This window comes from Aphelocoma coerulescens, chromosome 28 (assembly GCF_041296385.1).
Source record: "Aphelocoma coerulescens isolate FSJ_1873_10779 chromosome 28, UR_Acoe_1.0, whole genome shotgun sequence".
NCBI classification, from domain to species: domain Eukaryota; kingdom Metazoa; phylum Chordata; class Aves; order Passeriformes; family Corvidae; genus Aphelocoma; species Aphelocoma coerulescens.
In genome coordinates, this window is record NC_091041.1 from 5,610,771 (window position 1) to 5,638,690 (window position 27,920).

The following is a 27,920-nucleotide window of genomic DNA, read 5'->3' on the forward strand; positions in this document are numbered from 1 at the left end:
CCCCGGCCCCGCCGCCGCCTCCCGCCACACCGGGACCTCCGAGCGGCCCGCGCGGGGCGCCGCCGGCCCCGCTCCCTCCGCCGGTAGCCACGCCCCTCCCGCCGGCCCCGGGACTCCCGGAGACCGCTGCTGGGCACGCCCCCTTCTAGGCCGCGCCCCCGAGCCGGTCTAACCGCGCCCCCGCCCTCACACCGGCCGCGCCCCCTCGGCCGTCCCACCACGCCCTCAAACCGCGGTTGGCCGCGCCCCCGGACGGGCGGATCCCGCCTTCTCCCGCCGCGCCTGCGCCGCGCGGAGCCGCCTCATCCGCTGCGGGCGGGCGGTGCTGGCGCTGCGGCGCGGGGCGGTGCTAACGGTGCCGGTAAGCGGAGCGGGAGCGAGTGGAGCGGCCCGCGGCCTCCCGCTCCGGGGGCGGGGCGCTGGGGCAGCGCGGGCGCGCCTCGACGCGCTCCGCGCGCTGCGCGTGCGTGGGAGCGGCCGCGCGCGCGGGGTGCTGCGCATGCGCGCTGCGGCGCCCCGCGCTCTTTTTCGCTCGCCGTGAGGGCGAACGGCGTGAGATTAGGCAGCGGCGCATGCGCGGAGCGGGCAGGGCCCGCGTACGGCGGCCGAGTGGGGCCGTCCCGCCCTCGCCTTTTGTCCGGCGGGGGCGGCCGGCGGGAGTCCAGGTGGGTTGTGAGGGGAAGCGCGGCCCTTCTATGGCCCCCGCTGCCCCCGGAGCTCCCTCAGCACTGCCGCCTTCCTTCAGGGCCTTCTCCGCGTCGCTGGGAGCAGCGGGGTGGGATCCCGCAGGCTTGCGGGGCCTGCTGAGGGGGTGTGGGATGCGCCGGGGCCCGGGAGGAGCGGGGTAGGGGCGGGCTGAAGGGCCGGGACCGTGACCGGGCACGGTGCCCTCTGTGCCGCAGCGAGAGCCGTGTCACGGTAACAAATCCTGAAACCCCATCAAAATCCTGGAATGCTGCTGAAATATGTCCTTATCTCTCTTAATTGCCGTATTTTTCCCCTTAAATAAAAATCCGGCCATGCGCTTGTATATTTTTCGCTTAGAGTTCTGAGCTTTTGTTTTGAGGAAGAACAACCCTCTTGCCTTGTTTCTGGTTGGCTTTAGAAGGTTTTGCAGTAAAATTAGCTGTGGTCTCTCTCGACAGCAGGACACGGAGGTGCTTTCATCCCATCCCAGGAAAATGGGGTCCAAACAGATCGCCCAAGAAACGTTTGACGATGCAGTGCAGGAGAACATCACCGAGTTTGAGATGGATCCAGAGGAGGCTGTGAGAGAAGCTGTGCAGCAGTTTGAGTCCCAAGGTATTGTACATGCAGCTGCTTTTGCAGCTCGGGTTGTTACAGGCTGAGGTTTTACAAATCCGAAGGTTGAAGAGAAAGCTGTAGGCAAAGATGGATCATCCAGCATTGGAAAGGAGCTTTTGTGAAGTGGAACAGAGACACCATTAATGCTGACCTGGTTTTGTGGATTAATTATGACTGGAAAACTGCTTAGAGGGAAACCGGAGAGCAAAATTTAGTCAGTGAAAAGAAATTCTTTCTTTTTTTCCCCTCAACTGACACCTAGCTTTGTTCCAGGATGGATTTGACCTTACAGTCAGAATTTAACCTCTCAGCATCTTTACAAGTTCATCTTTGTTCTCTATGAACTTGGCAGGTTTTCCCTGGAACTAATACTGTTTATTTGACTCTAATTATCTTGGAATCAATATTAATCTTGGTTTTATTTCCCATTTTAGGTGTGGACCTGAGCAATATTGTGAAAGCTGTGCGACCTCCTGCCTCTGAGAACGGGCAGAGGCAAAAGCATCAAATCCTGCTGGTAGGAGCACAAATTGATGATGTCTCCTAAGGATCAGGGTTATATAATAATATAAGTACTAGGCCAACTTCTGCCTCTGTCCCATTTCTCTGGGAGCTCTTCAGGCAGTTAATCCCATCTATTCTTCAAACTGGGAACGAGATAAAAATTCCAAGAGCTTCTTGCACTTTTCAGGGGAGGATCTGTGTAAGTGAGGTGGGGGTCAGGCTCTGCTCCAGGGACAGGACAACAGGGAACGGCCTCAAGTTGTGCCAGGGGAGGCTCAGGTGGGACATCAGGAGGAATTTCCTCATGAAAAGAGTGGTCAGGCATTGGAAGGGGCTGCCTGGGGAGGTTTGGAGGTGTCCAAGGAATAATGACAGGATGTGGCTCTGGGCTGGTGAAAAAGTGGGCAGTCAGTTCCCCTATCCGACATTGCTCCAAGCCCTGTCCAACCTGGCCTTGGACACTTCCGGGGCTGGAATGTGCTCTGGTGGGACCCAGTTCACCTGCTACTGGTCAGACTGGTGCCCAGTGGAGATGTGACAGTGGTGGCAGAGGGAAGTCCCTGTCCTTCCAAGGCTTCTGTGCGCAAAACCCAAACGCTGCTCTTTAAGGCAGCCATTGCTCCCATCACATCAAACTGATCTTAAACTCAAAACTATCACTAAAAATAAACAAGTTGCTCTTCTTCCTGCACACTTCAGGTGCAAAACTAACCCTTGGTGTCTCCCTCAGACCCTGGATGCCCTGGGGAGCACCGTGGCCCAGTCGGACGTGGCGGAGCTGCCCGAGCAGCTCTCGGCCTTCGCGGCGCAGTGCAAGGAGCAGCTGGCGTTCCGCTACCTGGCCGGCCAGAATGGGGCCTACCCCGTGGTGTTCTCTGCCTGCCAGCTGGCTTCAGGAGACAGGGATTTACTGCTCCAAGCCTTCTCCACCCTGTCTGCCTTGCTGGATGGGCAGCCAGACCTGCTGGACGCCGCCGGGCAGGAGCTGCTGCTGCAGACCCTGCGGGAGCAGCGGGAGGACGCGGAGATGACGCTGGCGGGGATCCGCTGTGTCCGGCACGCCTGCCTCAAACACGAGCAGAACAGGCAGGACTTTGTCAAGGGTGGGATCCTCCCTCTCCTCACCGGAGCCATTATCCAGCACGGGAACAGCGCTGAGGTGGTCAGGACGGCAGCCTCGGCCCTCAGGATCATGACCTTTGACGATGACATCCGTGTGCCCTTTGGTCACGCCCACGACCACGCCAAGATGATTGTTTTGGAAAACGATGGGTTGAGAGTCCTCATTGAAGCTGCAAAAGGTAAAATTAGCCCCGGGGCTGTTGATCCTAATCGGGAATCACCCAGGATTTCTTCCTTTACTGTCTTGGGAATCAGCTGTGATTTCTTTCATTTTTCCTTGTCTAACTTGAAGCTCCTCAGAGGTGATTCAGGAATTTGTCACTGAAATGGGGTTTAATTCTGTCGATGAAATGTGCCCTGAGAGAGCCAAAAAGTGCCAGTGTGGTGCTGCTGATAGCCTCTGGAGCAGTCAAATGTCAGAGCTGTTTGTTGCTGTATTTAGGAAGTATTTTGCAGGTTTAGGGGCAGTTACCTCTGCTGAGGTGCTTCTTGCCAAGAAAACACGTTCTGGCTCTGCCTAGAAACAGGTGCCATCTCTTGTTTTAATTTAAAACGTTAAATATATTGTTTAAATTAAACAAATTAATTCTGCAGGACCCTCCCTGCCTGTAGTTACTCCATCCCTCCTCTCTCCTCCGCAGCGTTCATGGATAACTCCGGGGTTCTCAGTGAGCTCTGTGCCACCCTCTCTCGCCTCTCTGTCAGGAATGAATTCTGCCAAGAAATTGTGGACCTTGGGGGCTTAAATTTTATGGTGACTCTCCTGGCTGACTGTATGGATCACCCGGTGAGCAATGGGAAGTGCTTTGGGAATGGATTGGAAGGGAACATCTCATTCTAAGGAATGAGGTTCATTTTAGTGAGTGAGCCTTAGCCTGTGCAGTATTTTAGGTGCAATTAGGGTTGAAACCGCTCTGATCCCCATTTACAGCCATATATACAGAATTAACTGCTCTGCAGGTAAGATCTGTGAGCTCATAGTTAGGTTACTCCTGTGTCTTCCACCCTCCAAGAGCAGAACTCTGCCTGCTCCCAGAAAAGCTGAATGTTTGGTTTTCCACCATTCCAGCTAGAAGAGATCCAGGAGGATTTAGATGCTCGAGTCCCAGAGGTTGATGTTTGATTCTTTGAGCTTCACTGATGGTTTGGCAAGAAATTTTCAAGGTCCTTTATCTGGCAAGAAAGTGACTGAGGGTAGAGTTACTCCTTGTAACTGATAATTACCACAACCATTGGCATGGACTTGCTGGGGGATGTTCTGGTTGGCTTTCCAAAGTCTCAAACTCTCTCTGCTGGTTTTTGCCCTGTTTTTTCTCCACGGAGCAGGACGTGGTGAAGCAGGTGCTCAGTGCCATCCGTGCCGTGGCCGGGAACGACGACGTCAAAGACGCCATCGTGGATGCCGGGGCCACCGACCTCATCGTGCTGGCCATCAGCCACCACCTGGGCAACCCTCAGGTACCACCCTCCAGGGGCTTGGGAATTCCCTCTGGGATGGGGATGGAGCTCAGCTCGAGCTGCAGGATGTGTGTTTGCAGCTGAGCAGGGTATAAACCTTGAATACTCAGTTGTAGAGAGCATGCCTGGCAAATATTTGTGTGAATTTAAAGGTTTTTACACCGTGTATTGTTTTATTTTTTCTCATTCCTGAATCACACAGATAGTGGAGACGGTGTTCTACACCTCTGGCATGCAAAACACAGAATCATCAAGGTTGGAAATACCTCTAAGATCATCATTCCAACCCTCCCTTTGGTTTACTTGCCGGAGTAGCAGGATGCCGCAGTGGGAGAAACTTCAAAACAATAGAAATAAATCAAAAACTCCCATAAAAGGAAACAAACCTCACTTCTATTTCCCTTAAAGCCACGTTTCCAGGCAGTGAGCGTGCTCCCCTCTGTGTTGCAGATCTGTGAGCAGGGCTGTGCAGCCCTGTGCATGTTGGCCCTGCGCAAGCCCGAGAACTGCAGCGTCATCATGGAGGGCGGTGGGGCCTTGGCAGCCCTGCAGGCCATGAAGGCTCACCCACAAGAGGTGGCTGTCCAGGTACGTCCCTCACAGCACTTGGTGAGTCAGTCAGGACTGCTCTTGGCTCTGTTACCTGTTTCTGTGGGATTTTTCCCTTTACTCATCAAATTCCAGCGGGTTTTGAGGGTGTTGGGAAGGCAGTGACTCAATGCAGCCCCCCTGCATTTGCTCAGAGCAAACTTAATTTAGGTTTCAAATCCATCTGAATGCAGGTTCCTAGAACTGTGGAATGCCACACTCCTCTTCCAGGCATTCCTTTTCCTCCTGGGAAGAGCAGAATGGGGATGGGCTCCTTCCAACCCAACCTGTGCCATCTTTCTCCAGGATCAAATAAACCACCTGCATGGCAAGAAGTTTGCCCCTGGTTTCTCCTGCAGGTTTCAGCAGGTTCTGTGTTCACTTTTGTGCTTTCCAGAGTACTAAAATACCATAGAAAATATTTTCTGAAGGAGTAGTTTTGAGTTAAGTGCCTGGAACAGCATAGGAGGGGTGGGAAGGTGAGGCTCCTGCACTGGAGAATTCTCTCTTAGCGTTACTTAAAAATTAATTGATACTGGCTGATGGTGGATATTTGTACAGAGATTCAACACAAACTTCGACAGGGAATAACATCCATGGATTTTATTCTTCCAGGGAACAGTTTGTTGCTCTCTGCAGCATCTCACATTTGGGTTTCTCAAGAAATACTCTTTAGCTGGAGTCAGATCTGCTTTGTGCGTGCCACAATCTCCCATGGCTGTGTTTCCCTGTGAACCCCACTGACCCCTGTGCTTGCCCTGTGTCCCCAGAAACAGGCCTGCATGCTGATCCGCAACCTGGTGTCCCGGAGCCGGGACTTTTCCCAGCCCATCCTGGAGATGGGAGCCGAGAACCTGATCACGGAGGCTCGCGCGGCGCACAGGGACTGCGACGACGTGGCCAGGGCTGCCCTCAGGGACCTGGGCTGCAAAGTGGAGCTGCGGGAGCTGTGGACGGGCCAGAAGGGGAGCCTGGCTCAGTGAATCCTCATTCCACCGAGCAGGGAAGCTCCAAGGCGTCTCTGTTCCTGAAATCTTGTGGGAAGAGCGACGGGCATGGATCGTTCGGTGCCGACGCCCAGCTGGAGTATCCAAAGCAAATGCCTGGCTTGGGAGGCTGCAGGGAACTTTTTCTTGGGAGCTACGGCTGAAACGGCTTTCTGCATTCACAGGCTGCAAAATCAACTCTGTGTAGTGATCATTCCCTGGATCATCTAATGCCTGAAGATGATCTGCTCCCCGCTGTCACCCCTCGTGTGCAGGACGGGGCTGTTCCCGCTGCTCTGATCCCCGCGGTGACAGCAGGAGTGGCTCTTTCCTGCCCGGAGTTTGGCACCGTGGCTGCTGGTTGCCATTTGTCCCTCTGCCCATGGAGCTGGTCACGGGCTGGATGAGGAGGAATCCCAGCATTTGTGAATGTGCTCTGTTCTGTTCCCTTGTTCTTTTACTGCTGACCCTACTCTGTGTTGCTGCTTTGTTTGGGATTTTTTCTGCCAGCGTAACGTTTTAAACAAAAAAAAGCAAAGTAAGGATTTGGGATAATAACGGCCCAAAGGAACCATTGGCATCCAGGAGGAAAGTTCATGTTCTCCCTCAGTGAGAGGAGCAGGGCAGGGACTGGGAGTGGGGGTGGGAATTCTAAAGTGGGGCCAAGCTGGCAGTGGTTCCACGCAGCGGGAAGCGCTGGGAAGCCCAGGCTTTGTCACCTCTTAGCACTTCCCTGGATCCAGGAATGCTTTAATTGTAGTGAAGAGGCCAACAACCTCATGGACTGAGGCAAAACTGTGGACTTGTGGGCAAAGCAGGCCCCAGAAGGGCTCTGAAGTCTCAGCTGAAGGTTTTTGCTGGGCCGTGTTACCAGCCCTGCTCTGGTGCTGAGCCTTCCTCCTGCGCTGCTGCCGCCGCTGTTTTTTGTGAGTGGATGTTTTTAATGTGATATTCTCTGTAGAAATGGTGACCTTATAAAACATACAAACGTTCCAGGGGTGCTCGGCTCTTTGTGGAGCCTTTCTGTGGCAGGAAAAGCAAGGTGCTGGAAATGCCTCAGTGCTGAGTTTGTGAGTAAAACCTCCTGCAGCCCTGCTGCTATGTGCCAGCAGATTGCAAAGGTCAGTGTGTTCTTCAAAGCTTCCTACCCCCGTGGGGGAGGAGAGGCTGCCTGACTCCTCTCTGCCTGCTGGGGGAAGAGCTGGAGGGGTTTGTGCACTGCTCTGACCCCTGGCTGGGTGAAAGGGCCTCGTTCCTTCATGGCAGAGTGGACAAGAGCTGATGAAGAGATGCAGAGCTCCTGCATTTTGGGGAGAACCTGATTGCTGGTGGCAGCGTGTTTGGTGCAGCCTGTGGCTCCCAGGCTTGGCCTTTCTGGGGAGTTTGGGATGGGGGAAAAGCAGCCCCAAGGCTGGGGGACAATCAAACAGAGGGTTCCCCGCGGGATTTAATTTCCTTCCCAAGAGAGGCTGCAGCTGAGCTCCCGCCTCCAGCCCTGAGGGGCCGCGGGGACCGGGCAGAGCCGCAGCCTGGAGAACACCGGGGGCGTGCTGGACAGCGGAGCCGGGCGGAATCTCTGGGCGCTCCCGGTTTGGGATCCCCGGGCAGCCCCGGCCGCTCCCCGCCCCTGCACCGAGCGCTCCGCGCCGCCGCCGGCGCCCCGCCCCTCGCTCGCGCCCCGCCCCCTGCCGATTCCGATTGGTCGCCTCCGCCGTCACTCCTAACCGCGCAGCCAATCTCCGTGCACAGCCCTGCCCCCGCCGTGCCGATTGGCCGCGCCCCGGGGCGGGCCCCGCCTCCCGCGGCGCAGCGGGGGCGGCCTGGCGGCGGCGGACGCGGCCGGGGCGGACGCGGAGCGGAGCCGGTGAGTGCGCGGCACCGACCCGGACCGGCCCCGCCGCGGGCGCTGACGCGGCCCCGCGGCTCCATCGCCGCGGCCGAGGCCCGGGCGGCGTTGCGTCGCTGTGGCGGCGTGAGGCGCCAGGTGACATTGCCGCGGCCTCCCGTGGGGTCACCCCGTGCCGGCCCGGCCCGGTCCGCGGGGCTCTGACGCGGCCGCCCGCGTGTCGCGGTCGGTCCGGTTAGCCCGGGAGTTCGGTGCAGCGGCGGGACCCGCCGGCGGCCTTGCTGAGCTGCGGGGGAGCGGTGCCGGCCTTGGCCGCGCTCGCCGCGGGCTGCGGCACCGCGCGGGAGGCCCGGCCCGCACTGCCCGGGCTGGGTGCGGGAGGCTGCGGGCTGCGCTCCCTGCCTGCGCTGCCTTCTTCCCTGCTTGCTTTCCCTGCCTTCTTCCCTCTCTTCTCTGCCTTCCCTGTCTGCTTTCCTTACCTGTTTTCCCTGTTTCCTTGTGTTCTCTGCCTCTTTTCCCTGCCTTTCCAGCCCCTGTTGACCCCACTTTTCCTGCCTGCCCTGCTCCCACCTTGCCACCCCCCTCTGACCCTGCCCTGCCACCTTTCCAGCCTGTCCCACTGCCCCCTTTCCTGCCCTGCCAACCCCGGGGTCTCCCGGTGGCTGTGCCGGGCACGTCAGGCTCCTGCTCCCTTCCCGATCCAAATGTGCGGCTCCTAACGCGAGATGTGATTTTTGTCTTGTTTGTTCCAATCGCTGAGAAGCCTGAAAATAAGGCACAGTGGTGTTTTTGTGCTGAGGGACAGATCCCAGGGGGCACAGAAGGTGTTGAACACAGATCTCTCCGTGTCTCCTGCCTCTCCCACCTCAGCAGAAGCAAAAACTCGCAGAGCAGGGGTGAACTCCCTGCTTTGCCCTCAAAGGTGGGAATGGAAGGAGCCTCTTGGCTTGGCTTTGAGTTATAATGTGAAAAGACAGGTGGAAACTGCTGGAAATGCCTGTGCAGGGTCAATGAAGGCTGTTCCACCTTCCCTGCCGTGTGTGAACATGGAACTGGCTGTTCCAGCCGAGCAGTCGGTGCTGCTGACCTTAAACCTGGGCTCCCCTCGAGGCTGGAGGCGTCAGGGTTGTGTTTGTGTGTGTTGATGGTGTTTTTTCCCTGCTGGCTGATGATTTGGAGTGGGTTTGGAAGCTGCTGTCGCTTTGCTTTGGGTTCTCCTGCATCACATTTAGTGCTGTGTGCGGAGGTTTGGCTGCTCTTCCCGTGTTTTTCTGTGGTTTAGGTGGATTTTGGAGTGTTTTGGAAACATCCTGGGTTTTAAGCGACTCCAGGTTGGAGCAGAGGAGAAAAAACAGCTGAGAAAGGAGAGGCTGCAGTGAGGGTTGGTTTAATCACACCAACAACTTGTGGGTGAAGGAATTTAAAAATAATTGTGGCACTGAGTGGGTGAAACACCAGGGCTGGATTCCAGGCCCCTCTGAGCATCTTTACAGAGCACTGGATACTCAACGTTTATTTTTGTGTCCCCCTGCAAGTCCAAATGATTGTTTAGGACCACAGATGCTGAGGAAAGGGGGGGACTGGGGCTGTCCTGGGTGTTGGATTTTGGCAGGAGTCCTCCGGCCCCAGTGGCTGCTCCAGACAAGGGAATTTGGGCCCTTGGCAACCCCGGGAGCTGCAAGAATTTCACTTTGCTTGACCTGCAGCTGCTGCCCTTCCTTGCACAGGTTCCAGGTGTGTTTGGTGTGTCAAACTTGGCTTCAGGAGGTTGCTGAAAACTCAAACCACAGCCCTGAGTGTGTGATGGGCTTGGTACAGGTCAGACAGGTTTGCTATTAGGAAAAAAAAAAACCTCAAGAACCAGGAATAATTTAGTTTTGAGTCACTTTGCTGCTACTTGGAGGAAGATTCATTCGGATTTGTCCCTTTTCTGTGTGAAAATGATACCAGTTCTTCACTCTGCAGTGCTGCCTGGGTTTTCCAGGGGATGCAGAAGGATTCCTGGTGAAGGAAATCCTTGGGAAAGGATGTTCTGTTTAGCCTTGAGTGGAAAGGTGAACTGCAATGCAAACAGCTCCCTCAAGGTCGCCAAATAAATGAGGCTTGGAGGAGTTCTCTGCTTTAGTTGTGCTTTAAATCCACTTCTCCTTGTTGCTGCACAGTCAGAGATGAAGCTCTGGGTGCTGTGTTGGTGCTGTAAGGCCTGGCTTACCAGAAAATAATCAAATTTAGTGGAAATCTGCAGCGTTCTGGCCAAGCAGAGGCGATGGTTAACTGTGAACCCTACCAAAATGAATGCAGAGGGAGCAGTGGGGCGGGCAAGGCTCCAGGCAGGGTGGAAAGCGTTTCCCTGAGGAAATGGCACTTCCTTGGCACACTTGTGGCTCGTTCTGCTTCACCATGGAAGGTTTGAATTCTTCCTTTTCCTTTTTTTCTTTTGTTTTTAGAGGCAATTTAAACTGCTGGGGGTGGGGGGGGGGAGGTTTAGAGCAGTTATTGTAATTACTCATTATGTGCTGAAGTAGTTCCTGGCAAAGTTGTATTGACTGAGGGCTGCTTCTATTCCAAATAATCCCATGGAAAAAAAAAATCCCTCTGTGCTGGGATTTGTCTCTTTGGGAACCTCCTGTGTGGCTTTGGTGACATCCAGGCCAGTGCATGCAGGACCTGCTGATGGGGAAAGCATGAGTTTAGAATATTTTATTGCCATTTCTTTAGGATATTTCCTCGGAGAAACAACTTTTGAGCTCGGGGAGGGGTTTTGGGGTCGCTTTTCCTTCGGAAGGACGGGAATTGTTCCCTGGCGCGTGGAGAGGCCCCTGCTCAAGGAGCTGTGCCCTCCCTGAGATAAAGCTGCTTTCTGTCTTGCAGATAAGAGCTGGTCTTCGGTTTGTGGCCGTGGCCAACACAGCTGAGGTGTTCCCAGCAAAGCAGCTGAAGAATGGAGCTCTGTTTTCCCTTGCCAAGATTCCCTCTGTTCCTTCCCAGCTCCCTCCAGCGCACTTGGAATAATCAGCTGCCTCTGGGAGCTGAGCTGTGGGCTTTAACCATTTCCCAGTGGCCCTAATTCAGGGCAGAGCCTCTAAAACCACGCCAGGAATTGGGATTTTTAGCCTCAGTTTTATTGGGGGGCCTGAGTTCCATCAGGGAGGGAGGCAGGAACAGCTTTTATTTGTATTTGACAGCAAAGGGAGCACATAAAAAAACTTAAACTCTTCCAGATATTGTAATTTAGGGATTCTTTTAGGCAATGATTCCTTCAAATAGTCCTAACACTTCCTGGCCAGGCCTTGGAGGGAGAAAGAGCCCTGGACTGTTCCCAGCTCATGCTTTAGGGTGGGATTTGTGCGCAGCGAGGTGGAAGTGACTGGGGAGAGCTGGGGCCGCAGGGTTGATTTTTAACAGCCTAATCAAACTGGAAGGCAGAGAGGGACCTCAAGGGGAGAGTTCATCCCGTTCTGAGCATTCCAGCCCTTTTTTTTCCCCGTGATTTCCAGTGATTTTCCGGGCTGCTTTTGCTCCAAGGCTGCAGTGATGGCAGCTCTTAGCACATCTCCCCCTCTGTCAGCCTCGAGTGCTCAGCTGAGCAAGGATTGAAGGGAACCGAACAGGAGCAACTTCCCCGGGTGCTGGGGCACCTCAGCCTGCCCGGGAGAGGTGTGAAAATTCCTGCAGGAGCTTCCCTGGGTTTTGTTCCTTCCTAATTTCATCCCGTGCTTTCATCAGCGCCGTTCATGGCATAATAAAGGCAAAGGAGGGAGGAGAACTGAGGGGAGCTGGTGAGTGCGAGATGAGGTGTAAAAGGGATTTTACCCGAGTTAAATTGGAATTGTGGCTTCATCCACATCTGTGTCGGTGGAATTTTCTTGTTGTAATTCCCAGTTATGGAATTAAAAAGTCCTTTACGTTTCTCTCTCCATCTCTTCTCTCCTCAGGCTAAATTCCTTCTGTTTATCTTTGAATACAGAGAATTTTGTGGGCGTCCAGTCCCAGCTTTGCCATTCCCTGTCTGGGCCGTTCCTGTGCTCCTCCAAACTATTTTTCATAATTCCTGCTGGTGTTGTCCAGGGGAAAAAAGCAAATATTTCTCAGCAAATAGGGGCTTTTTGCTTTGCAGCTTGTCTGTCCCTGCTGGGGACAGGAGAATGGGAATTCTTTCAGAACTCCCAGGGGTTTGGGACAGGTCTGAATTCCACAGAACATCCATGATTCCTGAAAAACATGATTTTTTCAGGTGGGAAAAGACCTTTAGGATCAAGTCCATGTCACCAAGTGCCACATCCCCACTGCTGTTAAATCCCTCCAGGAATGGGGACTCCACCACTGCCCTGCCAACCTTTTCCATGAAGAAATTTTCCCTAAAATCCAACCTAAACCTCCCCTGGCACAACCTGAGGCTGTTCCCTCTTGTCCTGTCCCTTGTGGCCTGGGAGCAGAGCCCGACCCCCACCTGGCTCCAGCCTCCTTTCCTGGAATCCTGGAATGGTTTGGGTTGGAAAGGCCTTAAAAATCCTCCAATTCTGCCCTTTCCCCCCACATTTTGGATCTCTTCTTCCTGCTGGAATTTGCTGTTGATCTGCCCTGGGAAAGCAGAGCTGGCAAAATACAGAAAAGAGGAATTGCAGGCAGGTTGTGAAGCCAAACTTTTCCATTAAAATTTCATTTGGAATTATAGAATTGCTGGATAATCCCCCAAACCTTCAGCATCGTTTTGAATTCTTTTAATTTTGCTTTGTTTTTAATTACTCCCATCCCAATTCGTGTTTATTTCTTATTTGAGATGCTGCTCCCTGGACCTCATTGGCCCTTCTGCTGAACAATTAATGATTTTAATTAATTTCAGCTATGCCAGAGAAGGAGCTTCCCTATTTTCCCATCTTGGGGAATAATCTTTAATCCATGGCCGAGTTCCACGTTACTCATCAGCCCTTAACTCCCAAACTCGCCTTTTCCAGCGATTTTCCCTCTTTATTCCTCAGGGAATGCTTTGCTCTGCAGCCCTGAGGAGTTCAGGATCCAGATGTGTGACAGGGACTTGTGTAACTCCTGTAAAAATAACCCAGGAGTGGGTTAGGAAAAAAACACATTTAATCCCCAGCTTGGTTTTGGGTTTGGTTTTTTTTTTTTCTGGCTTTGTAAACACAAGGAATGACCATGTGGGGAGAGATCCAAAATACAGGGATTTAACACAAATATCCAGCTGCTCCTCGTGGCTTTTGCTGGGTTACTTAATAAGAGAGTCAGGTTGATGGAGCTGCAAAATAATGGCTGCTTTTTAATGGCCAAACTTGAAATTTGTGCTAAATTTTAAGATAATCTTTGTTGTCTGTGGCTCCAGTGTGAATTAGTGGTCAAAATAACCCCCTGACATCAGAATCCAGCCTGAGTCCAAAATAAAATCCAGCTTTGAGGCGAGCAAAGGGGAATATAAATAATAAATAAATGCTATTTTTACATTTGAGCCTCAGCATGTTCAGGGCAGATTTGATGTGTAAAACTGAGCATATAAACAGGTGTTTGTAGGCTCAGGGCAGTGGGCACTAAAAATAAAAAAGGGATGTGTCTGGGTGGGATAAAAGGGAATATTGTGGAGTAAATGAATCTCATCTTTATGCAGAAATAAGTCCAGCCTTAATAAAATCACTTTAATTTGACAAATTTCCTTCCAGGCTTCTCTTTCTCAATAGTCTTTCAAAATGATATTTTGAAAGAAAGTTGCATTTTGCATTGCTAAGCCCTTTAGCACAATTTCTATTTTTGGGGGGGAAGGAGGGTTATTTTTGGCAGAGATAAATCTGATATTGTGACCTACATTCCTTTATTCCAGGCAGGGGAGGGATAATATCTCCACCTGTGATTTCCTTCATGCTTTGACTGAAAGGAAAGGGAATTTTACAATGCATTTTTCCAGGCCTGTGAGATAAGGGGGAACGAGAAGGGAAGGAAATGACTGCAGGTAGTAATTAGAAATAATTAACTGTGTTCTTCAAGTGCAAAATAATTATGGATCATCTCTGCTCTTGATCCTTGTGGGAGTTTCTGCTCGCTTGCTCTGACGTGAGGGAACTTTTCTGGTGGTGCTGTTCAGGTCATGTCAGGTGTTCTGTCCCATGAAAACCTGGAGTTATCCCTCCCTGAGTTTCCAAAACACCCTCAGGAGTTGGGAATCCATGGATTTGTGTCTTCCCAAAGCTCTGGGAAGTGAGGAGAAGTTTTGGGGTGACTGAACTGGGGCCTTGAGGGCCTGAAGGGGACAACAAAAAAGATGGAGAGAGGCGATTTCCAAGGGCCTGGAGTGCCAGGACCAGGGGGAATGGCTTCAAACTGACACAGGGCAGAGATAGGTGGGATACTGGGAAGGAATTTTTGGCTGTGTGAAGGAGTTTGGGATGGAATTCCCAGAGAAGCTGTGGCCTCCCCATCCCTGGAAGTGCCCAAGGCCGGGTTGGAGCAACCTGAGGATGGTGGAAGGTGTGGGGTGGGATGAGATGATCCTAAAAGTTCTTCCCAACCCAAACCATCCCAGAATTCTGTGATGATTAAAGATCCCCAGGTGTGTTTGTCCCCCTCTGGAGTGAGGATGAGGCTCCTCCATCCCAAATTGGTCACGCCCGAGTTCAGCCAAGGCTGAGCCGTCTCCGCTTTGTGTTCAAAATCTGCTGCAAGCCAGGCCTGGGAAATGAGGGCTGGCACTAATTTATGAGGGGGAAAAAAAATAGGTCAGCAAGTCTGAAAGGTGCTGACAGGCATAAAGTACCTGAGATTGTTAAAAAAAGGGGGAAAAAAGAGGCTGGGAATGAGGCTTTTTTTTCCAGGTAAAGTGAAATGTTGTGCCCAAGGTTTCGCAGGCATCAGAGGGAGCAGGAGGGAAGGAACTGCTGGAGGCAAGAGCTGCCCGAATTCAGGAATTCTCTTTTCCTAAGAGCACATTCCTTGAGAGGAACCTTCCAAAATGGGGCTGTTGCAGCAGCTTTGTGGCTTGGAAAAGCAATTTCTGTCGTTGCACAGCCCCTTTGTGAGCAGCTCCAGGGCCACCTCCCGGTGCCACCTCGGGGTTTTCACGGCAGCGATTCCAGTTCTGAATCTTCCAGGCTGAAAAAGCTGCAGCACAAAAGGCAGAAATATGAGAAAGAGCTAACAAAAGTGAATTATTCCGTTTAAGTAGAATTATTCGTTCATCCACATGCTGCAGCCAAGGTCAGGCTGACCTTTCGTCTCGTGGGGTGGTTTGGGACATCTCAGAGCAGGAAAAACCTGTGCAAGCCACCCCGTTCCACCACCCTGGGAGGAGAGGGAGTCCTGAAACCACCAGATCAAATCCCAGAATGGCCTTTGTGGCACGTGTGAGGCACTGGATCCCTCTCTTCCCAAAAATAACCTCCACTTGCTCGTGGCAGGCTTTGGGGACTCACTCCTGGGACTACTTTTTCCCCCTTTTCCAGAGTGTTTTAAATTTTCACCTTCCTTCTCCAGTATCTCGTTGCTCAGCAGTCCCAAGGAGCCACCAGAATCCTTTTTGGGAGAGGGCAAGGCAGGATCTGCTGCTTTTCCCTGGAAATTATGGATATTTTGGTGTTTTATTGCAGCTGAGTTCCTTGTGGGGTGAGAAGCATGGATATGAATGGCACAGTTTTTATCTGGCACCAAAGTACTCTCCCCTCACCCCCCAAAAATACATTTACACCTTAAAGGAAGGAAATGGCACCGGGATCCTGGAAATGCCCCTTTTCAGGGAATTGGGAGAGGGTTTTCCTACTGAAAATGGCTCTGGGAGTGGGTCGCACCCCCTCCCTGTGCTTTATCACCTGGATATTTCCACCTTTTGACACTTTTTCCTTTGGTTTCGGGTTCCATTTAGGAGCTGTAGCTCTTCTGCCCCCGTGGAAGCGTGACTGGTATGGGTAATGGTGTGAGAGAAGGTCCAGTGGAATTCCAGAGGGATGTGGAGCCCGTCACAGCCCGAATTCCGGCAGAGGTGAGAGCAGGAGCTGGGCTGGGAATCCAAAGCAGCTCCAGGGAGGGAATTCTGCCCCACTCAGGTGAGATCCCACCTGGAATTCTGCGTCCAGAAGGATGTGGAGATGTTGGAGCGAGTCCAGAGGAGGCACCAGGATGCTCAGAGGGATGGAGCAGCTCTGCTGTGGGGAAAGCCTGGGAAAATTGGGATTGTCCAGCCTGGAAAAGCTCCAGGGTGACCTAATTGTGACCTTGCAGTGCCTGAAGGAGCCATGAGAAACGTGGGGAGAGACTTTGGACAAGGGATGGAGGGTCAGGACACAGGGAATGGATTCAAACTGGCAGAGGGGGCAGGGCTGGATGGGACATTGAGATGGAATTCCTCCCTGTGAGGGTGGGGAGGGGCTGGGATGGAATTCCCAGAGAAGCCGTGGCTGCCTCATCCCTTGGAAGTGTCCCAGGCCAGGTTGGAGCAACCTGGGCTGGTGGAAGGTGTCCCTGCCCCTGGAATGGGATGAGTTTTAAGTCCTTCCAACCCAAACCAGTCTGGGATTTGAGCTCTGGACTCCTAAAAGCTGCAGTGCTTGTGTAATCCACGGAATGTGCCCCTCTGAGCGGATCCAAGCATTCCCATCCCCTTGGGAAGAGGTTGGGCATTCCCAGCTGGCAGGCAGGGCACTTCTGTGCCCAGGGTTAAGTGGCAGAGCTGCACCAGGGCCACCAATCCATGTTTCCCTGCTCCCAGGCTCGTTGGAATCTCTGGAAAAGGAGGTGATGCCGAACCTTGCTCTGGTTTCGCCTAAATCTGGGGCTGAAGTTCACCTTTGCTTGGCTGCCCTTGCACCAAGGCACAGCTTGGGAGGGGGAATTGAGCTGATCCAGGGGTTTTGGCCATAAACATTAACTTGGGAGTTGGGAAACCTCCTGAAAACAAGGGAAATGTTAACTCCTCTCGTCCACAAAGTGTCAAAAGTTCACACATCAAGCCTGGACTTGTCCTCACTCCAGAACCTCCACGGGGTTGGATTTTGTGGCATTTATTTGCTCTCTGTGGGAGAAAAATGCTGATTTTGTAAATCTGAGCTGTGGCAGGAATGCCAAGAATAAAATCCCTCCCATTTCACCCATCAGAGCAGGGAAAATGCCTGGTTTTATCCTCAGGAGCTTGGAAATGATGTGGGAATAGGGCTTGGGTGCTTCTCTTCCAGAAACTTCCCTTCTGTCCATGCCTAAATCGTGGGGAGGGAGAAAAAAGAGAAATAATAGGGAGAAAACAGCACATGCATGAGGAATTCTTGGAATTTTTCCTCATGATCCGACCGGGAATTCACTGTGCTAGAAACCTAGTGAAACATTTTAACCCAAATCCTGGCCACGGGGTGAAAACTGCAGCCAAGGTGAAATATTATTCCTTGTGGGGTTGCTTTTGTCCCACTTATCCCATGCTTTTTCCAGGATAACCAGGAGAAGAAGAAAGTGCTGAACTCCCTGATGTCTGGGGCTCTGGCTGGGGCTGTGGCTAAAACTGCAGTGGCTCCTCTGGACAGGACAAAAATCATGTTCCAAGGTGAGTCCCGTGGGCTTTTCCTGAATTGTTTTTACTTTGAGCTTCTGATCTGCTCATCCAGCTGGTTTTCCAGGAGTGTGAGGAGATGTGGAGACACTGGGAAGAAGGAATTGGGCTGTGGGAGTTCCCTGCTGAAGGCTGGATGCCCAAATTGTGTCAACTCTCCTCAAAATCGGGAGGCAAAAGGCACTGGAGCTGCTGCCTCTCTGGGTGTGTGTCCTCTGGAACCTCTAAATTGTAGCAGAAAAGGAAAATTCCTCTGACTGGAATAGAGAATTTCCATGTGTTTAGCAGGATTTGTGGATTTTTGGGATCTTTTGCAGTGCAGGGACTGTCAGCTCCACCAGTTATCCCAAAGGGAGCAGCACAGGCCTTTAATTCATTGGACGCTGGGGAAAGCCAAGAATTTTAAATCTGGTGACGTCCTGGATTAACTGAATGGGGCTCCATCTAATCCCTGGCTGACATTTAATTTAGAATTGATTTTCACTCACATGATTTGCATTCTGGGCAGAGCAAGGAGCTCTGGAATTGCTGGGATATGGATCAGGGAGCCAAATAAATCCTGTGCTGGGATTGCCACTTGGACCAGAATTTTTGGGTTTTCCCACCAAAAACACAAACCCGGGTTCATCTCAGGCTGGAAATATCAGGAGCAAGGATGAGAGGGAAGCCACAGAGTTGGGGTGAGCCAGCAGCAGACCAAGGGAATCACCTGGAGTTTGGACAGGCCACATTCCTAAAAATCCCTGTTTGCTTTGGCCCATCCACGTGGCTGGAAAGGATGGGATTAAAATGTTCCAATTGGAGCAATTTCTTGGGATCTGATGGATTTTTTGGGTTCTTGCTGTCTTAAAGGGTTTCATTCCCTGTCTTGTGAAGAAGGAAAGCACCTCTGGATTGTCAGAGTGATCCCTTGAATTAAAAACTGGGGAATGGGGCTTGGAGCAGCCTGGGATAGTGGAAAATGTCCATGGCAGAGGGATGGAACTGGATGAGTTTTCTCAACCCAAACCATCCCACGATTCGATAAATTTCCCTGTGGCAGAGGGAGAAAACCTTTTAAAGGAATAAAACCACCTCAATAACCAGTGGCGGTGGTTTTATTCCTTAAAAAAAAAAAAAAAATCCAAATAAAAGTGTTGAGTTGCACAGAGGAGCAGCAGTGGGGAAAATGGATTTGCATGGGATTGTTGGATACACTCGAGAGGCTCCCAGGTCTCAGATGAGCGAGGAGGAAGCTGCAGCAGCCCCTTAATTGGAGCCACATTTCATTAGAGGTTTCCAGGCAGGGTTTTCCCTTCCCTGCTGCAAAGCAGAGCTGCCAAACAAATCCTGCTTCCCCAGGCCTCGTGGATTCCACGGATAAGGAGGTGCTGTCACTTTGGATGGATGCAAGGGAAGGAAAAAAACAGGGAGTTCATTTGAGTTTTGCTCGGATGGAGCTGCTCTTGCGTGGAGCTTCGCTTGCTCCTCGCTGGATTCTGGAATTAGGCTGGGATCTGGGCATGGAAATGCTCTGAAAAATAAGTGAACGGTGCAGTTTTGATGTTTTTCCTTAATTAAAATTTTTTTTTATTTATTCATTTATTCCACACAAACTGAATTTTCCTAACAGGCAGTGGGGAAAAAAAATGGGCTTTTGTGCTAAATTATGGGAGCATTTACCAGTGGAAAGCCTTTATAATAAAGAATCTCTGTTTCCTCTTGCATTCATTCTTTTCCTTCTATTTTTATCCCTTCAGCCAAAACACCTGTGTAGTTTATTTAGGGATTCATGGATCAGATATTTATTTTTATGTCTTGCAAGCCCTAATGTTCTTTTTTTTTTTTTTTTTAGTGTCTTCAAAAAGATTTTCTGCCAAGGTGAGGTGATGTCTGTCTGCTGTTGCCCTGAAGTGTTTGATAATCAATCTTTTGTTGGCCTTTATTTCACTTTTTTGGGGATTTATCAGCAGCATTCTGTGAAAACACAGAGGGAAGGACTGGGAATGGTGTTGTTAATTATAGGATTAATTAGGACAGTGGTTATTGGGGGGGTTCAAACTCCAGGTTGTACCTGTGACATGACAATAAATGTGACATCACTCAGGGCTTTGGGTTTTGGGACCTTTCCTGGGGATTTTGGGACCATTTCTAGTGCTTGTTTGCTTCCCCCAACCACACAGGAGTCATTCCAGCCTTTATAGGGAATTAAGTCCGGGAGCTGATCCCTCTCGTGGCTTTCTGAGTGGTTTTCCCTGTGAATTCCAGCTTTTCCCCGTGTGCCATGCCCGTGTGTGTGCGATCTAAATGTTCCTGCCCGGCCCTGAGGAGATGAATTTGGGTTTGGGAAGGGGTTTTGTGCAAACTCTGCCTTCCCTCAGAGGGAAAACAAGGCAGGCTGGGATCTAAACCTTCTCCCTGCCTTTGGCTTTAACATGGATGCGACGGAGCCTCCCCAGAGGATCCGGGATTGCCACATCAGCTCCCTGGGAATGGGGGACTGGGAGAGGTTAAGCTGTGGGGTCACCTCCTTCCCCTGCATTCCCGTTATCCCTGTGTCCCTGCCTGACCCTTGCCCTGTTCCCCGCAGGAAGCTCACGGGCTGATTTATCCCTGCAGGAAGCGTACAGGCTGATTTATCACACCTACCTCAACGAGGGCTTCTGGAGCCTCTGGAGAGGGAATTCCGCCACCATGGTCCGGGTGATCCCCTACGCCGCCATCCAGTTCTGCGCCCACGAGGAGTACAAGCAGATCCTGGGGAATTACTACGGATTCCAGGGAAAGTAAGAGGCAGCAGGGCTCGGGATCCTGCTGGGATCCTTGGATCCTGGAGGGTGGAGCAGAGGCTGGAGGGGGGAAGCTCTGAAGGAGAAGCTCTGAGGGGGAGGCTCCAAGATGGAAGCTCTGAGGGGGAAGCTCTGAGGTGGAAGCTCCAAGGGGAAGCTGTGAGGGGGAAGCTCCAAGGGGAAGCTGTGAGGGGAAGCTCCAAGATGGAAGCCATGAGGGGGAAGCTTTACTGGGAAGCTCAAGGGGGAAGCTGTGAGGTGGAAGCTGTGAGGGGAAGCTGTGAGGGGAAGCTCCAAGATGGAAGCTGTGAGGGGAAGCTCTGAGGTAGAAGCTCCAAGATGGAAGCTGTGAGGGGGAAGCTTTACTGGGAAGCTCAAGGGGGAAGCTGTGAGGGGAAGCTCCAAGATGGAAGCTCCAAGGGGAAGCTGTGAGGTGGAAGCTGTGAGGGGAAGCTCCAAGATGGAAGCTGTGAGGGGAAGCTCAAGGGGGAAGCTGGGAGATGGAAGCTCCGGGGAAGCTGTGAGGGGGAAGCTCCGAGGTGGAAGCTCCAAGATGGAAGCTGTGAGGGGAAGCTCAAGGGGGAAGCTGTGAGATGGAAGCTCCACAGGGAAGCTCCAAGATGGAAGCTGTGAGGTGGAAGCTGTATGGGGAAGCTCTGAGGTGGAAGCTCTGAGGTGGAAGCTGTGAGGGGAAGCTCCAAGATGGAAACTCCAAGAGGAAGCTCTGAGGCGAAAGCTCCAAGATGGAAGCTCTGAGGGGGAAGCTCCGAGGTGGAAGTTCCAAGATGGAAGCTCCAAGGGGAAGCTCTGATGGGGGAGCTCTGATGGGGAAGCTTCAAGATGGAAGCTCCAAGGTGGAAGCTCTGGGGGGGCAGCTCCGAGTGCCAGCCCCTCTTGGGATGGGGTTTTAGGGGCCAAGGGAAGGGCAGATTTTGTGAGGACACAACCCTGTTGTGTCCAGGCGTGAGCAAGAAGTGGCCTGGACGTGGAACGAGCAATTCCCAGCACCAGCAATAGGCAGGCAAAACAAAGAGCAGGAGAAGCAGCAGGCTCCAGCCTCACCCTGAGCCTCTTCTCCCCATGGATTTTCCCTGTGGGATGGCTGGGAAAGCCCAGCAGGCAGGGCAGGGAGTGGGGAGCAGGCAGAGCAGAGCCATTCCCAGCAGCCGGGTGGGATTTGCAGCTGCAGGTGACGTTTGGTCTCTTCTCTCCCCTCACTTCAGGGCGCTGACGCCTTTCCCTCGCTTCATTGCCGGCTCCCTGGCTGGCACCACGGCTGCCATGGTCACCTACCCCCTGGACATGGTCCGTGCCCGCATGGCTGTCACACCCAAGGAGATGTAAGTGCCTCATGCACAACTTTTTTTAGGGTTTTAATAAGGTCACGTGGCTTTATTCCCATTTTCTGGGTCATTTCTTGCTGGGAGCCTTTGGTGGAATAAAGCCCTGGGGTCTGAGCAGTGATTCAGTGAGCAGAGGCGTGAATGTGGGAGGAGATGGATACTGGGAGACCAGTTTAGGAGGCCAGCTGGATCCGGGAAGATCCAAGAGACAGCACAGCAGGGCTGTGGGAGAGCTGCTCCCTCGGGTGAAATCCCCTCTGAGCTGCCTGATGAGCTCAGAGCCGAATTAATTAACAGTTAATCCATCAGGAAGCCCTGCTGGGAATATCCCAGCCGCTCACCAGCGCAGGTCTGCTCTCCCCGTTGTCCCCACGCCAGGTACAGCAGCATTGTCCACGTCTTCATCCGGATATCCCGGGAGGAGGGGCTGAAAACCTTGTACAGGGGCTTCACACCGACCATCCTGGGGGTCATCCCCTACGCCGGCCTCAGCTTCTTCACCTACGAGACGCTGAAGAAAGTCCATGCAGGTAAATCGGGGCAAATGCTGCAGGTTTTGGGGCCAGCTCCAGGGGTTTGGATGGAGGGGTCAGAGTGCTTTTCCTCGCAAAAAGCAACACTCTGGAATCTGTCCAGCTCTGGATGATGAGCAGGGAAAGCTACAGGAAAGCTGTGCCTGTCCTGTGGAGGAACAAGGTGGGATTCCCAGGTGGAGAAGGAGTTGGTCCATGCACCAGGTTGGGAGCAAAACCTCGGGAGCTGTACCTGTGATGTGTCAGTAAATGGGACATCTCTCAGGGCTTTGTTTCTGGGGACCATATGTAGTGATTTTGGGGACCATATCTAGTGATTTGGGGACCATATCTAGTGATTTGGGGACCTTTAGTGATTTTGGGACATTTCCTTGTGATTTGAAGACCTTTTCTAGTGATTTTGGGACCATTTCTAATGATTTGGGGACCTTTTCTAGTGATTTGGGGACCATATCTAGTGATTTGGAGACCTTTTCTAATGATTTGGAGACCTTTTCTAGTGATTTGGGGACCATATCTAGTGATTTGGGGACCATATCTAGTGATTTGGGGACCTTTTCTAGTGATTTTGGGACCATATCTAGTGATTTTGGGACATTTCCTTGTGATTTGGGGACCCTTTCTAGTGATTTGGGGACCCTTTCTAGTGATTTTTGGACCCTATCTAGTGATTTGGGGACCTTTAGTGATTTTGGGACATTTCCTTGTGATTTGGGGACCTTTTCTAGTGACTTGGGGCCCATATCTAGTGATTTTGGGACCCTATCTAGTGATTTGGGGACCATATCTAATGATTTTGCTTGGGAGTGCAACCTGGGGAGCAAAGCTCGGGCAGCAAAACCTCGGGAATAAAACTCGGGCGACAAAACCTCGTGAGCTCCAACTCGGGCGGCGCAACCTGTGGAGAACAAAACCTCCGGCTCTACACCCGCTCACCCTTAACCGTGCGTTCATTCCAAGGAGTTCCCACCTCTGTGCCCCCTCTCTGTCCCCCCAGAGCACAGCGGGAAGGCGCAGCCCTCGCCCCCGGAGCGGCTGCTGTTCGGGGCGTGCGCCGGCCTCATCGGGCAGTCGGCCTCGTACCCGCTGGACGTGGTGCGGCGCCGCATGCAGACGGCCGGCGTGCTGGGCCACACCTACAGCTCCATCCTGCTCACCATGCAGGAGATCGTCAGGGAGGAGGGACTCATCAGGGGCCTGTACAAAGGGCTCAGCATGAACTGGGTCAAGGGCCCCATCGCCGTGGGGATCAGCTTCACCACCTTCGACCTGACACAGATCCTGCTCCGGAAACTGCAGCACGGCCCCGGCTTGGAGAGGTAGTGGCTTCGTCCCCACGTGTAGAAAGAGCAATTAATTCCCTGGCCTCTCACGTGCTCCTGCAGCTGAGAACTCGCCCATCTTGTTGGGTTTGGTTTTTTTTTTTTTTTCTGTTGTTCCTGGATTTTTTTTTTTTTTTCCCCCCTTTTTAATTTGGAAGCCTCGACCTGAAGCTAACTGTTCCCTAAGTGAAAATTCCCGATCCTGCAGAGCTGAGTCCTCCAAAGCAGCTGCCTCACCCTTCTGATGGACTCTGCCCCCAGGAGTGGAGCCTCCCCACCCCACCTGTGCTGCTCCTGGCTCCTCACCTGGCTCTCGGCGGGCAGATGGAAGCGATGGATGGTGACAGACGGGGTTCGGAGCTGCTGGCAGTGAACCCCTGGATCTGGGAAGTGGCAGTTCTGTAGCTCCGTGGGGTAGCTGGAGGCAGTCTGCCAAGTGCAATATTCCAGTGTAGTCTGTAGGGAATTCCAGATTCCCCTGGCCTGTGAAGGCAGGGCAGGGCAGGCCCAGGACACTGCGCTTGTTCCGAAAGCTGAATGTTCTCTCTGGCTGGGAATGCTGCCTTTTTTTCCATTAATTTTCTCATTTTTGGGTTGAGCTGCATCAACGTCCCTCGTTTGTGGTGTCCCTCTGAGATTACCAAAGACTGGAGGCAGCAGGGGAGGGGAGTCCTGAGCCCTTTAGAAATGAAATTCTGCTGCGTGTGTTGTCAGTGTCGCCGAGCAAGGGCTGTGCCTGGATTCCCAACCTGGCTCCACCCCAGCTGCATTTGTGTTTTTTTCCTTCTGTGCTGTCCTACCCTGGAGAGGCAGCGTTTTCCAGGGGTGGTGTGGATGCACTGAGGAAGGAGGTGTTACATCCTTCACATCCCATTTGTTTTATTCAGTATTATCGCTGCTCTATGCACCGTGTGAGAACAAACCCTGCTGCAGCCTGGGCTGTCCCAAAAAACAGCTGGCCCTGGGAGCTGATCCCAGCTCCTGGCCCTGCTCCTGGACATCCTGGTTGTCCTTTTTGGTACCTGCTGTGTAGGTCGTGTCACCTCTGTTCTTTAACTCATCCCCTCAGCTTTTTAATCCCTAAAATTCCTCTTGGGATTTAACCCTTCCTTGGGATTGTGGGCACCATGGCATTGACCCTACTGTGCCAATCACTTCCAGCTGGAATTTGACAACGAGAAGAACCTCTTGGTGTTTCTGTTTCAAATCAGTTTTCAGGGAAATGGAGATTTTTTTGGAAGGGGGGGGGGTGGGGTTGATCCATCCCTGTGTTAAATTTGGAGTGCAGAGCAGACTTCTGACTCCTCTGATCACATGACACAAACCAAGGTGAAAAATCCCTTTCCCAGAGAGTCCATAATGTATAAAAAGATAAAAAGATTTAATTTAAATCCTGTCCTTTCCTGGTTGTTTCATATTTTGGCTGTTGTAGCCGGATGGGATTAATGGGAATGGAGGGAATTGCACAAGGGGATAGGAGCAGCCTTCTCCTTTCTTTTGTCTTTGCACTCGTTCTTTGGAGCACAAACCTGCTCCTGATGCCAAATATTTCCTTAGGAATCAATCCCAGGGAATGTGGGAATGGCACAGAGCCAGCACTGAAGTGTTGACACACAAATTACTCTCAGAGCTGGGATGGGGCAGCCTGGAACTGGGATTAACCTCGGGAATTCTGCCCTCGAGCCCAGCAGGGGTGGTTTCCACTGGGACACACTCCCTGATTTACCTGGGAATTAAAGATCTGTGGGGTTTGGGGAGGTGATGGCCACGAATTCTGCAGGGGTTTTTTTGGCTGCTGGAAAAGGCTCAGCTCTGCTTTCCCTTTGTTCAGCCCCGTGTGAGAGCCCTGATTTCTTTTCTCCAATGGAGAAGCTGATTATCCTGCTCTTGTCCCGATCCAGAGGAATTCCCTGGCAGTTCCAGGAGTGCCAGCAGGTCCTGTGTGTTCACCCTGCCATTCCCACCTTGCCAGGCTAAGAGAAGTTGTTCCCTAATTAGCAGCTGCACCTGATTTAAATTCAGTGGAGTTTCAGCCAATTTTCCCCCAAGTTTTGCAGGCTGGGTGTTTGTGCAGAGGCAGATCTTTGAATTCAGCCTGTGATGGTTTTGGTGCTTTTGTTTCTTCTCAGAGTGTGTTGCTGCTTTGGGTTGGTTGAAAAAGCTTTTTTTTTTCCCCTTTTTTTTCTTTTTTTTTTCTTCTGATTTGAATGTAGAAAAGGGGAAATGGAGTGTTCCCTTCCCTTCTCTCCTTCCCCCCGTGGATTCAGACACGTTCCAGATCTTTTTCTGAGGTGTGCTGGCCAGGAAGAGCTCTGAGAAAGGAAACAACTCAAAACAGGAACGTTCTCCTTTTTTTTTCCTTCCCTGCAATTCCCTAATTTTGCATTTTATTCCTCTCTAATTTGATTTCCCACTCACCTTCCTCACAGATCCTTAATGCATCACCACCAAATTTGTGCTTTTTCTTTTCCTCTCCCTCCCCCTGCTTCTTCCTGCACCTTGAGCCCCGCACTGGCACTTCGAGAAAACCAGGTCCAAAAAAACCACACCCAAAATGTCAAAATTGCAGCTTTTTAGCGACGCCCAGACAGCCCAAACCACGTTTTCCCCTCACAGCCTGGATGCTCCAGGAATTTCAGGCACCATGGGATGGTTTGAGGAAGTTTCCTGAGCTCCTTGTCCGGTTTGGCATCTTCACTTTGTACCCTGTAGGGGTTGATTCCTCCCTCTTTTCTTTCCTCCCTCTTCTCTCCCACTTTCCTCCCTCTTCTCTCCCACTTTTCTCCCACTTTTCTCCCACTTTTCTCCCTCTTTTCTCCCTCTTTTCTCCCTCTTTTCTCCCTCTTTTCTCCCTCTTTTCTCCCTCTTTTCTCCCTCTTTTCTCCCTCTTTTCTCCCTCTTTTCTCCCTCTTTTCTCCCTCTTTTCTCCCTCTTTTCTCCCTCTTTTCTCCCTCTTTTCTCCCTCTTTTCTCCCTCTTTTCTCCCTCTTTTCTCCCTCTTTTCTCCCTCTTTCCTTCCTCTTTCCTCCCTCTTTCCTCCACAAAAATGCCATGAGCTGCAGGGTGTCCCAGCACTGGTCACTGCCTGTGTGGTCTATGCATCTATTAATTAGCACAAACACTGTTAATTGCCTTTTTGTGTCCTCACCATCGATGCGTGTGCGTGTGTCGATTTTGACGGCTTTTCTTGGATCTGGAGTTCTATTTTATTGCAGTGAAGACACTTTGTTATATAATGTTTATATATTTTAAGATTTGTGCCAAGAGAGGATGTATATTTAATAAAAAATATGATTGACTTTCCGGCTCGCCACGGGTGGCTCCTGTTCTGAGGCCTGGAACACCTTGGGGGGGATTTTTGAGAGTTTGTGAGGAAATTTTTGAGGGGTTTTGAGGAGTTTTTTGAGGGGTTTTTTTTTGAGGGGTTTTTTTTGAGGGGTTTTGAGGGTTATTTTGGGGGTTGTGAGGAGTTTTTTGGGTGGTTATGAGGGGTTTTTTGAGGGGTTATGAGCTGATTTTTGAGGGGGTTTTTGAGGGGTTGTCAGGGGTTTTTTAAGGGGTTAGGAGGAGATTTTTGGAGGGGATTTTGAGGGGTTTTGGGGGGGTTATGAGGGTTTTCTTGGGGGGGTTGTGAGGGGTTTTTTGGGGGGGCTTAGGGGTGTTTTGAGGGGTTTTTTTGGTGGTTATGAGGACTTTTTTGGGGAGTTGTGCCCCCTTGAGCACACAAATCTCCTGTGCTGCGGCTCAGGGCTTTGCTGGGCAGTCGGGAGAATCCCAAAGGAAGGGAAGGAGCTCTGGGGACGGTTCCAGGGCTGAGCTGTCCCTGTCCCTGTCCCCAGCCTGGGTGTGCGGTGGCAGCAGGTGGCACTGTCGGCTTAGGCACGGCCTGGTGCCTTCCCCCAGCTTGGGGACCCCCGCTTTTGGGGGGGATTCCAGCCGCATTCCAGGCCCGGGGTGGGGGTGACATTGCCGGGTGACAGGGAGGTCACAGCAGGGACAGGTCCCAGAGTCGCCTCCCTGCATCCCATGGCTGTTCCCGGTTGTATCCGCAGGGAAATCAAGACCCGGAGGCTCAGACTTGGTTTAAACCTGGCTGGAATCCTGGGGCAGAACTGGTCCCTGTCCTCGTTCCCTGGACCAGCCTGCTGGATGAGGGAATTCCCTGGGTTTGGGAACTGCTTTTGCTCCCGAATTCCCTCTGCTCCACGCAGGAACAGCTCCGCGGGGGTCTCATTTGGGATGGAAGCGGAGTGGGAAAGGATTCCCTGCTTCCCTCCCTGCCAGGGACGAAGGAAGAGCTCCAGGGACACCCTTGGGTTCTTCTCCAGATCCCACCAGGATCTGGAGCAACAAAACCTCTCGGTCCCACGTGTCCCCCTCTCCCAGCCCGCCCCATCCTCGGCAGAAAACCGAACTCCAGAGTGAAAACCATCCCGGAAAACGGGCTGGGAATGGTTCCCTCGCTGCCTGCGGCGGTGTCTGCCGCTGCCGGCTGCTCGATCTGTCATTGTCCCCGCCGGGGAGGGTCACCCGTCTGGGCAGCTCCCCGGGGAGGCTCCGTCTGCGTGTCTGACTCCGGCCTTAGCAACCGGCCCGCCGCCCCCGGCGGCCTCCTCC

At 52.3% G+C, this 27,920-nt stretch overlaps 2 protein-coding genes across 5 annotated transcripts; both read left to right on the forward strand.

Annotated features, from left to right (window-relative positions):
• Nucleotides 1–253: 253 nt before the first annotated feature.
• On the forward strand, nucleotides 254–7,071 carry ARMC6 (armadillo repeat containing 6). 4 transcript variants are annotated; one of them, XM_068997223.1, is made up of 8 exons: nucleotides 254–361; nucleotides 1,146–1,302; nucleotides 1,740–1,822; nucleotides 2,540–3,110; nucleotides 3,573–3,718; nucleotides 4,258–4,389; nucleotides 4,840–4,977; nucleotides 5,748–7,071. In XM_068997223.1, exons 2-8 carry the CDS (start codon nucleotides 1,182–1,184, stop codon nucleotides 5,958–5,960), a joined length of 1,404 nt encoding a protein of 467 aa, XP_068853324.1. In that variant the 5' UTR covers nucleotides 254–361; nucleotides 1,146–1,181; the 3' UTR covers nucleotides 5,961–7,071. The 4 variants fall into 4 exon arrangements, with proteins under 4 accessions (XP_068853324.1, XP_068853327.1, XP_068853322.1 ...); XM_068997226.1 differs by having other exon boundaries at nucleotides 1,149–1,302; XM_068997221.1 differs by lacking the exon at nucleotides 254–361 and adding an exon at nucleotides 560–665.
• A 672-nt stretch (nucleotides 7,072–7,743) lies between these two features.
• Nucleotides 7,744–26,606, forward strand: SLC25A42 (solute carrier family 25 member 42). Its single transcript, XM_068997208.1, has 8 exons — nucleotides 7,744–7,827; nucleotides 15,668–15,784; nucleotides 17,221–17,332; nucleotides 19,173–19,198; nucleotides 19,937–20,103; nucleotides 21,330–21,446; nucleotides 21,828–21,979; nucleotides 22,980–26,606. Exons 2-8 carry the CDS (start codon nucleotides 15,707–15,709, stop codon nucleotides 23,303–23,305), a joined length of 978 nt encoding a protein of 325 aa, XP_068853309.1. The 5' UTR covers nucleotides 7,744–7,827; nucleotides 15,668–15,706; the 3' UTR covers nucleotides 23,306–26,606.
• The last annotated feature ends 1,314 nt before the right edge of the window (nucleotides 26,607–27,920 follow it).